Below are 11,963 nucleotides of genomic sequence, written 5' to 3'. Positions count from 1 at the left end.
TTTTTGTTGTATTTGTGTATGCTATCCAGATAAGCGGGCGCACAATAGGCAATGGGAACAGATAAGCGTTATGGAAACACTCATTGGAAATGATCTTTGCCCTTGCAAGCAAGCGAAGATCGTGCATTGACAAGCTTAACTAACAGCAAAGACACAGGATGGTGGTTCTTTTTTAGATGACATTGGTTTATTAAACTAGACAGTACCATGAAAAACACTTAGTATTTACCTTGATAGAAACTGACGATGCGGCTGCAAACGAAATGCCGGTATATACGTGTCGTTAATGACCAACGTATAACCATTCAACCCAATAAGTCATTTTACGAAGACATTATTCTGATGTGCCAATAACACACTTATTCGATTAAATAAGATAATTATAAATTAAATAAGTGTCCCTATTTATGTTGTTCTGACATCAGTGTCTTACTTGTGTTTGTTGTTTTGTGTTGTGGTTGTTGTGTTCGCTGTCATTGTCACACTTATTGTTATTGTTGATGTCATTTCTGGTGTTGTTCTGGCCATCATCACCGTCGTCGTACTTGCCGTCATTATTTTTGTTGTCGTTGAAATCGTTGTATTTGTCATTGTCTTCATTGTCATCGAATATGACTTCATCATCGTCTGTGTTGGTTTAATGTTCTTGTTGTCCTGTTTTTGTTTGTGGTTGTCTTTAGTTTGTAACCAAAGTTCACATGCAAACAAATAACCCGACAAAGTATTTCATAGCTGACACTTTTCGGGGACTTGTTTTGTATTGCTTTGTTAACCAATGATTTTGCATTTATGCACCACATTTGTTTTGTGACTTTAAGTCCAACAAGTTAGGTGCATTTTATCATTAAACAAAATGCACACCACACAACAAAAGAATCAAAGTAACACGTTTCTTCTTGCAAACTCTAAACATTTATTGTGTCATTCATATGCTTCACAATAAACACATTAATTCACTGGCTTTGTACAATAGGGGCTTTATTTATGTACAGATATAATATAATTATATATTGTAATTACAAGTTCTTATTTCTCTTAACAGAGTACTACGTAATTCGGAAACCTCTTATATTATGCGTCCGTTCCTTAGGGTCGGTCGTACGTACGTCACAATGTGTTTGCTTGTTACACTACGCAAAGCTTTTATAATTATTTAAACATTCTTACAGTATTTACATAAATTACTTAGTATTGTATACACATCAAGCTCGACTAAACAAAATTGCAAAACGTCAACTGCTCTAATGACCAGTGTAAGCGATATAATAACGTTAATGGATAATGAGTTGTAATTGTACATGTAATGGGACCAAGTTTCTTAAAGCTGTTAAAGTCAAAGTCTTAAAATTAAACCTTGATATAGAACAACACAAACATTGTACATTTACATTTCAAATGGATATAGTTTTTTTTTAAACAGTGCCGAAAATGTTGAGCTTTTTTTTGTCATGTAGAAACACAATTTGAGTAATGTTTCTGCGTGAAACATTTCCCAAATCGAATATTTAATAACCCCTTTCTCTGAAATCATCTACCTCAAATTAAACGAAACCATGATTTTTTTTAAATGTTAAATAGACTTGATATACATACGAATACATTAATTTGTTTTTATCCAAATTCAGTATATACGATATTTGCATTAATTTCACAATCCGAGGGCTCAACAGAGTGGTACATGCCGTGACTATGGAACGCCAAAGAGGCACTGAATAATCGGTGGTGGTAATTTGCAACCGGTGATCAAACTTGTCATCGGTGACGGTGTTACGTGATCGGTGATCGAATTAGCAAGCGGTGGGCCCAATGAGTTGGAACGATGTGTTCAAGATCGCACAAATTGCCGCACCCTCACACGCCAGGCCATTGTCAGCTTCGAGGAGCAGAGAAGAGCTGGCCTGATCACCGCCCGAGAGAAGAGAAAGGCTGCAGCTGCAGCTGTGCCAGGGCTCGAATTCACAAAGAGTTAGGGACTCGTCTTAGTTTGAGTTAGGACGAGTAACTCTTCCTAACTTAGGATTAATCTTAAGGTCTGCATGCTACAGTGCAGGGTTGGGACTCGTCCTCAGTCGTAAGATTAATCTTAAGTTAGGAAGAGTTTTGTGAAATCGACGGCAGCTGTACCTGGACAATTTCCATCCCCCAACAGTGGGCGGCTGTGCCGCTCTCGAATTGGACTATATAGCCACATGTGAACACACTGAATGCACAAAGACGTCATCGTCGAATACGACGGACAACCTACTGACTGACTGATGCATCACGATCGGTGATGGTCTTACGTGATTGGTGATCAACTTTAACAATCGGTGATGAATATTCACGATCGGTGATGGTCCTTTGCAATCAGTGGTAAATAGTACACCACCGATTGCTTATAGTTGATCACCGATCACAAAAGGCCATCACCGATGACAAATTTGATCACCGGTCGAAAAGGCCATCACCGATGATTGAATGCCTCTTTGGCGTTCCATACGTGACACTGTCAGAAACAAAACCATGGTACTGTTTAAAAAAAAAGTACCTTTATAAGCCTGCCTTTGTTTCGTTATTTTGATGGGTTCGGGTTATTATAATTCATGAAAATGGCCTGAAACGTCTTACTTGTCTTTGGATTTATATACAAATTCCAACTCGTCAAGCCATCTAGGCGCCATCTGTTGTAGACATGATTGATTAGCGCAAGGTGTGGCTCTATTAGACACGGACTAAAGATATACATTACGACCCCTGTGGAAGTTCTTAGAGAGGGCGGGGTGATACTGTTGGTGAATATGTTATATTATACATTTAGTTGGATCTCCTTAGGGAACAAGTATTTTTTTTAATGTGTCGTTTTTTTATTTATTTTTTATTTTTTTATTTTAGGAGTAAACTAGACATGTTTGCAAACAGACTGTTGAAAACATTATCATGGAGGGTATAGAATGATTAATAAGACTTGTCTTAAACATACTGTTGGTAGCAGTACCAATGTTGAAGGTCTCGGAAGGGAGTGTGTAATGTTGAAAATCGGTCAAAACATTCCTCCTTTTTTTTTTGATGTAAACTAGACATGCTTGCAAACATACTGTTGATTACAGATTCGTGGCTTCACGATTGGTATAGATGATTTGAAATTGTTCAAAATTGTATTCCTACATCCGAAATATACAACCAGCAACTCCTCATTAAGCATTCACTGTTTTGCTTAATTATAGTAAATACATTGCAGTATTATAGAAGGTGAGCTTCAAATGGAGCAATTTCTTCAGAGCGCACTGTTTCGGAAACTTACCATCACTCACTTAATTGCATGCTTACTATTTATAATGCTTATTCTCTGCACAAAGACATAACAACAAAAAGGAAGGTCACGTATAGTATTTCGTTCTTTTCAGCAAATCTCCAAATTGTGTTTGTAGAAGAGAGTTTTATTTTTAGTTGCTTGATTTGGGACGGTAATATATCTCTTCCCCCGGTCTCAAAAAAACTGCATAAACATTACAGACAATGGCTTTTACTTTCGTGGTGTAATTGCTCACTGGCCGATGTGAACTGAACCACTTCGTTAATAATCAAAATTGTCTTCAAAGGGGACAACATAGTGTACGCTTAAAAATTACTGGTATAGTATCGATTGAAAACAGCAAGGTTTTGAAAGCACTTAATTTTAGGGCTAAAGTTAGATAGTAAATGTTTCCAGTGAGCATATATTTTATAGTATGTTATAGTTACAGTTATATATTGTATACCAAGATAGTCAGCATTTTAATTAACACTCAATATTAGCACCATTTTTAATCAAGGTTAAAATACATTAATATTTTTACATTTATTAGCATGCAATGAAACCAGGAAAAAAAACTATTATCTAGGCCTACAATTCTTATTGTTAACGTTAGTTCAACATTTGGAGAAAACAAATATTTACACTAGTATTTACAACTTCCATTGAACACAGTTCTATCGTTCCTGCCGTGTCGGGTAAACGTTTTTTGTTAATGAATTCAGACATGATGAGTACCGGTTTATGTGTTTGTCGCTACTTCCGATTAATTTTGTTGTCACACCAACTGCAGGATAATATAGCAAAACCAGGCACCACCTCGAGAAAAACGTGAACAAGCTACCCCCCCCCCCCCCCCATCTTCGAATAAGGTGGAGCGACAGAGATGAACGGACTCAAATGTTTTCGCAAATTTCAGGTTAAAAACTTATGTCAAGCTGTTAAACAATACTCCCATGAATTTTACTTAAATGCTAAGCATACCTAGGGTTTTTGAACCATTACATTGTTTTAAAGCTTCATTTCAAAAAGTGGCAGCGTTCTTGAGATATCACCCCAAAATTCTGAGCGTTTATTCTATGCAGGAAGAATACTCCGTAATAATGTTGGAGTGCACAATCTTAGAACTAATCTGGCAGAAACAGTTCTCAGATTAAAGCTGATGTTTCTATATCAGCACTACAGTGAAATGATTATCAAAGTATATAATACTATCGAAAGCTGTTGTACTTCTAGCCAAACGAGTTGTTATTGCCAATAATTATAAGAGTTATTACCAAACGTATATTATTCTATCTAGCTAAAACAATTTTACGAAGAAACATCCCTTTTAATTATTTGTTGGGTATGTTTAAGAAAAAGTTTCAAACCAAATGAAACTCAACGAGAATTGGGTCCTCAAAGCAAATGGGCAGCTGTTAATAAAATACAGAATGAATGTACCCAGTAAATGTGCTGATAACAAAAGGGAAACCTGAAGAAGTTGAAAGCCTCTGTGAATTTGAGAGCCTATATTCGTGTACCCAGGCTCATAAGATGCAAATACACACAACCCCTATATGTAAAAGCACATGGCGTCATATGCCTACCGGCCACCACCGGCATCAATGATAAAAATCAATACTAAACACGTTTAGAAAACCCGTAAAAGTTCCAGGTGAATATGTGAGTGCAGTTCGAAGAAGAAAAACAAAACACAAAATAACCTTAATTTATTTCAATATATCAAAGAGTCTGATGGAGTGGGCAGTGAAAACGTTACATATGGTCGGCTAACTTACTTAAAAGCAGTTGCTCCAAGCTTCTCGCCATATTAACCTAATAATAAAAAAGGGTTGTTCTGCTTTTGTTCAAGCAGACAGCATGGTTTGAACGATGGTGCTCTCTACAACTGTTACGTATGAAGTGCTGTACATTTTTAATAATTTATAACTATGATTATCAGGATTGTTTTTTGATAACCCGTATACTTATGTGTTGTTTTATATGTGTTTATTTGTTTATTATCATTTTGTTTTATTCGTGTATTATTAACATGAGTATTTGTATTATTATGTTTTGTATGTATTTACACTTGGAGCCAAAGAGGTGAATAAAATACCCCTCTCTAGATAATGTTAACATCCAAAGAAACAGAAACTGTGAGGTAAAAGCTCTAACTTGAAGTTAAAAAAAGGAACAGTTTGAGCCTTTGTCACAGGAAAATGTTTCGCACGTTGACGATGACAGAAAGCACTCCACAGTGTGCAGTCGTGGGTCCCTTACAACCCAGTGCATGCTGACCTTTCTCATAGCGCCGTTTGAAATCCCCTCCCCGTTTACATACGTTTTTCCAATAATCGCACTTCACTTATTATGTTGCATACGGCGAACGTTTCATCACGTAAGCTATGGGTTTCCACTTTAATAATTATGTGAATCGGAACTTTTCAATTTCGAAAAGGTTTGTCAGCGAAGGGCAAAACAACCTTATATCCGGAACTATATTGACGCTGGCACCGGAAGAATGGTTGAGACAGGTGCTAAAAAAAGAGAGAAATTATCAACAGAAATGCTCGAGTCCCCCGCAGCCCCAACCCCCCACCCCCAACGAAAAAAATATAAAATAAAATGGTAAACACAAAAAATCATTAAAGACAATAATGGAGAAACGAACAAGGACTGAACAACAACATAAAGAGGTGTCAGTCAGTGCGTTGACGTCAAGTTTTAAGGTAAAAAAAATATATATATATATATATGTATAACGTCCGTCATCAGGATATCTGTCTGTCATTTCACCATTTTCAAATCAGACCAAGTTGTTATTCGCATTATATTTATGACATTTTGTAAATAATTTCCAATAATCACCAGTATTCAATATTTATTAAATTGGTTTATATTTTTGGACCCATTTTGCCATTGCTGTTTCGTGGTTTTGTCGTCCGTCAGGAAAGACTGTAAGCAAAAAAACACAGCCCTGGTACAGTCTAAAGATGAAGTCTAGTCAACAGGTTTATATAGCATGCATCCACCCATGTCTTTAAGATGTTCAGCAACAATTGAAATATAATTTTAAGGAATTTGCCATACACATGCTCTTTAATCTATAAGTATTGTTTAAAAAAAAGTCTGCTATCAACCCAATCAGATAAACTTATATCCCATTTTGCCGTGAAAGAATTTAGGTCGAAGTTGTACTGGACAAAAATGCAGTTTGCCCCGAAGCTCTGCACCTCTAATTACGGGTGCTGAGTGTACTTTTGCCTCTAGACAGTCCTCCACGTTTAATCTGTGTTTCCGATCCAGGGGAACTAGAGGGTTCCTTGCCCTGAGAAGGAGGTTGTGTAGATGAAATGGTATTGATCATTTTAATGTTACCTCTTTGTGTGTCATATGACAAGGAGAACGGGGATCTTGAACGAACAGGAGTGGTTTCGTGACATGACGTCTGTAGGATTGCGTGTACAAGCAGTCGCAGTTCCAACCCTATATCTAATAATAGTTTAGACACATTCTATCTACTCGACACTAGGTTCATGTAACACATAACTAAAATATCGACCAAGATCTGCTTCAAGGCAGCCGAGTCACTTTCTTTCATTAACCCGTATATCTCAAGATGCAAAATTATTACTTAACACACTATGTTGTGAACCAGATTTTCGTTGTGGTAGACCTCGATTCCAAATTAAATGTAGTGGGCCTACGCTTCGCTATATCTCTACTTCTGGTAGTTTTCTACTAACGCAACTCATTATTCTGTTCCGCGTATTATAAGTCCTTGAATCACTGTTATAAATATTATAAAATGGGTTGATTATGTCATTAGACACAATCCAATGTCGTTAAGTGTAATCTGGCCTTGAGCCTTGTTACTATAATCAAAACCATCGCCGATACAGTATAAATGAAACACATCCATCCATGTTATACTCGGCAAAATAATAATGAGACAGGAACCGTTAACAATGGTACAGATTTACCGAACTTAAATGTATTGTATTGGCTTGGTAGAGCTGATAAAAACAGTCGGATACTTTGTGATTTCAACCAAATAAATGCAATAACTAAAATGTGTGAAATTATGGCTAAATCGATGCGTGATTCTTGTCGGGAGAAAATAGAAAAAACTGTGAAAACATTTCAACATTTAATTAAATTTACTCTGGCTGTGACGCAAAGGCTTGTCAGAAAAGCGAACTGAAACATTGCACTACACAAATAACAAATGAAGTGAAGACAAAGAATGTTCAGTTTAAGATGTGTGAAAAAAAAACTAGGAAATTATCCATGGAAAGTCCACACAATCGTGAGGACTTAAAACGCAATCCACATGGTGCCTCCGGCGTGATTCGAACCAGGGTCCTAGAGGTGGAAGGCAAAGAATATACCTCCACACCAATCTGATTATTTAACTAAAAAACAAAAACATAATGACCACCCATAAAGCCATTGGACCCTTTCGGTAAACAGTTGTGTCCAAGGCCCACACTTCGTGTATCACAACTTCTATATCAAATAACAAACCTGTGAAAATTTAGGCTCAATCGGTCATCGGAGTCGGGAGAAAATAACGGGAAAACCCACCCTTGTATCCGCGCGTTTCGCCGTGTCATGACATTTGTTTAAAATAAATCCATAATTCTCGCTAACGAGAATTGATATTGTTTTACTGTTTTCTCAAAAAGTAAAGCATTTCATGGAATAATATTTCAAGAGAAGTCTTTCACCATTACCTTCTGTAAACCCTGTAAGTTATTTGTAAATATGTGATTTTTTTTTTTTCTGTACCGAAAGGGTCCAATGGCTTAAAGGAAATTACACTGGATTAAACAGCAAGTCTCTCAGCCATGGGCTAATCTGAATTTGATCAGTCTTCAAGATTGCTTAAAGATGTGGCTTTTTGGCTTAGAACTTGTTTCATTTTGGTCTTAAGGGCATGCGTGATGGTTTAGACCACTTTGCAAGGGACTTCCTGTTCACCCTGGCGTATGTAATACACATTGTTAAAATTCTGCATAATGTAGGACCTTAAAACTACTATGTGGGCCTTCACACGTCCACACAGTATTGTTAAAGTATCGCAGTTAGATTTTCCTCAGTGTACAGAATAATTAAAGAAATGTCGGAAGAGTGATTGCTACACATAGCTATATCGTTTTCCAACGTGAGATCACGGGGCGCCCTTAAGTGGTATTTTACTCAATAGAACAATGTGTCCCACAAGGTAATTATTGGTTCAACCTGAACTCCACATTGGAATTCTTTAGAAAATGGAATAATAGAACAACGATACCATGACTACACATATCGGATACGCAATGTTGTGTACGCGCGTATATTCAACCCCAATTTATCAATCAAAGTATAGAGAAATGTCGGTGTATTTACATGTATAGGGCCCAGTCTGAACGCTGACGTAACTTGAATTGTATTACTTGATATAATACATCGTTTGTCACCGTTGACTATACTCATTAATGTTTGTATTTGTATTTTAATTTAAGAAAACAATAGTGTCCACGTTGCATCAGCGACTATTATAGACACGCATAGACTTTAACGTTTTGTTTATACAAGTTCTGTACAAATTGTCAACACTGACGATTATAAATATTTGCGGCAGTAGCGTAGACACAATGTAGTTACGACAATGGGGAAAACAAAACAAATAAAGTTAAACTTTACATGTTTGTTTAAAACGTTAAGCTGATTTGTCGATTAAAATGTCAAATTTCCGTTTCATCTGTAAGCAATACATCGTAAGATTTCGGCTTCAGAAAGCTCTTGAAAGCATTTTATATGTACAGCAACATACCCCATAAGGTGGCCGCATCACTTACAAGGTCTAATAAAATACAAGGTTTCCACCGGTTTTGAAAATCCAAATGCTTACAACCGGAAACAAAACAATTGTTTGCCGTTATAAAGGGAGCATAAACTATACCATATCGAAGCGTACGTCATTATGCATATAATACCATTTGCTAATGTGAAGTTACTATAATTCTACGAAGAGTTAATTTCTGACAAAACTGGTTGTGTAAGAGACACTTTACGTTTGAATATACAAAGTGCAAAACAAAATGGATTAGCTGAACAAGAAAATAAATCTGAGAATCACTCCATAGTATAGTTCAAGTGCAGACAAACACAAGTTTGGTTAGGTGTAGAAACATTCCAACCGGGGACTAAAAACAACAGGTGACAATAGAGTCCTCGGTTGGGTAAAGGTCCCCAGTTAGAAAGTGAGTACGGTGCCAAAAGGGAATTGTTCCCGAAAACCCGGACAATAAGGTCAGCCAATGCGATGTTTACACTTCAAGTGTAAGTGGATGCTCACTTCACTGGGAGAGAAAACAAACGGAATCGGACATTATAGTCAGATATATTAACAATCAACCGAAAGCATCGGTTATGTACACCGATATACACTTCTACGTCAGTGTTCAGTTGAGGTAGTCAATGCAGCTGACACTGCTACATCAATGGTGCACATGTTCGAAACGGCGCCCTTTCAACCGGTTAGTAGGTGTGGCAAATTCAAAAAAACTGACCGTACACGTTGTGGCGCAGACGGTATATTCCCGGAGTTTACAGGTCATGCGGAGTTTGTCTCGATCTAAAACTGGACGGGGCCGTAGCCAGGAATCTGTAAACAGTCCAACAAAGTAACCCATTAAAAACTCTGTATCATAACGCTCGGACATGTGCAGTTCATGCTAATGTAAGTGCTGTATAGATTCAGCCAAATTGGCCCAATCAATTTATGGCGTCGTAGAGCACCTCAAATAGACAGTGTATCTTTAAAAAGACAGGAAGGAAAGTGAAACTCTCGGATACGTACTCAGGGTTAACGCCCGGTACACATATGGGACTGATGGGCGCCAGTTGCTTAACAGATCAGACAATGACAAGTATTTTGACAATTTAAGAATGTGCATATATTTCCTAGCAACAACAACAACACTTATATGGGCTCGTCGGGGAAAGGTATCAAAACACAACATTGTAGACCATATGAACCTTTTTCAAACTTTTGTATCACATGTGTTGACTGAAGAGTATTCATTGACGTACTTTCCAATTTTCTTGTAGGTGCTCGTTGGTCCCATAGTTTTCTGTTCCGTGCTCTCAGTGGGTGTTGAGCAGGAAAGAACTTTCTTGAAATGTTTCTTAAAGCTTGCTGTTGTAAAGGCATAAATAAATGGGTTCGTGAGACTGTTGGCGTAAGCCAGACACAAGGCAAACAATCGAAGACATGCAAATGCCATCGCCGTGCTAAGATTCGTTATATCCTCGGTTTTAAACTGCTCCCATAGAAGAATACAGTGAATTGGTGCCCAGCAGACAGCGAAGAGGAGGACTACGATGAAAACCATACGGGTAATCTTGCGCTTCTGACGAATGGACCGCTCATGGGCTTGGGCGCTCTCAGTACCAGCGGATGTCTTCCTCCAGACGATGATGAGGATCTTGGCATAGCACATGAGTATGATCATCAGTGGAATGACGTACATGGATAAGAAAGCACCTAGGTAGTAGTACTTAGCTCCATTGCCGTCCTTACCGATATGAAGTTCGCACCCTTGCTCGGTTAGCTGGTAGAATATCGCTACTGGACTGTGCACGACGAAAGACGCTGCAAACAAACAAACAAAATTAAACTGCTTAATTCACACATATAAATGTATTCACTTTTGAGCGCGGTGGAAAGTTTTTAAACGCATTAATTTAGCAGTATTATTGTTTAAAAGTGCATGTCGCAAAGGCAGAGGACACTATTGGTAATTACTCAAAATAGTTATTATCATAAAACCTACTTGGTAACGAGCAATGGGGAGAGGTTGATAGTATAAAACATTGTGAGAAACGGCTCCCTCTGAAGTGACGTAGTTTTCGAGAAAGAAGTAATTTTCCAGATTTTGAAATTGAAACCTCATAATTAGAATTTGAGGTCCCGAAACCAAGCATCTGAAAGCACACAACTTCGTGTGACAGGTAAGTTTTTTCTTGTATAGTTATCTCGCAACTTCGATGATAAATTGAGCTCAAATGTTCTCAGGTTTGTTATTTTAAGCACATGTTGAGACACACTAAGTGAGAAAACTGGTTTTTGACAATTACCAAAGTGTCCAGTGTCTTAAACAACATTCAGTCAAACGATTTTTTTTTTAATATAGTTTCCGAATAATCAGGTGGATTTTGTTTTTTCGTTTTTTTTATAAATACAAAGGAACATCGTTGTGTCGACATTATGCTGAAAAAAATGTCAACAAAGCAACTAATCGAATTATCTTTGTAAAAACAAAATAGTTTCAGAGCTATGCGCCGAATTCGTACGTTATATAATGCCAAGCTTCATTCAATAGTTAAACTTGCTGTCAATATGTAGCCTAATGCGAAATATATCAACATTTATATCGTGTGGGACAAATATTAGAAATAGCAAAAATAACCCCTACATCGTACAAACATTTGGATTACCAACGTAACGTTATTTAACATATAATTAAACATTAGTAATGTTTATATTGCTTTTAATTTTCCGTAACATTCTTAAATATTTGCGTATTTTTTATATCGTAATTGTATCATGTGATTTTATGTTTACTTTTAACATGTTAGTTTGTTCGCAGGGCCCAAATGGAAACCAGTTTTTTAATGATTTGGCTCACCCTGGGTAAATACAATAAATCAATCAATC

General features: G+C 37.1%; 1 protein-coding gene across 3 annotated transcripts in view; it reads right to left on the bottom strand.

Moving 5' to 3' along the window:
* Window positions 1-2,560: 2,560 nt before the first annotated feature.
* LOC139941480 (G-protein coupled receptor 54-like) overlaps window positions 2,561-11,963 on the bottom strand; it is a 112,140-nt gene continuing 102,737 nt past the window's right edge. For all 3 annotated transcript variants that reach the window (XM_071938005.1, XM_071938007.1, XM_071938006.1), the window contains 2 exons: window positions 10,337-10,898; window positions 2,561-9,908 (listed from right to left, as the gene is read on the bottom strand). In XM_071938005.1, coding sequence (XP_071794106.1) covers window positions 9,851-9,908; window positions 10,337-10,898 — 620 coding nt within the window. In that variant the 3' untranslated portion in view covers window positions 2,561-9,850. The remainder of the gene's footprint in view (window positions 9,909-10,336; window positions 10,899-11,963) is intronic.

Source organism: Asterias amurensis, chromosome 9 (genome assembly GCF_032118995.1).
Source record: "Asterias amurensis chromosome 9, ASM3211899v1".
Lineage (NCBI taxonomy): Eukaryota > Metazoa > Echinodermata > Asteroidea > Forcipulatida > Asteriidae > Asterias > Asterias amurensis.
Note: the sequence above shows the minus strand (reverse complement) of the source record. Positions and strands in the feature narration are given on the sequence as shown.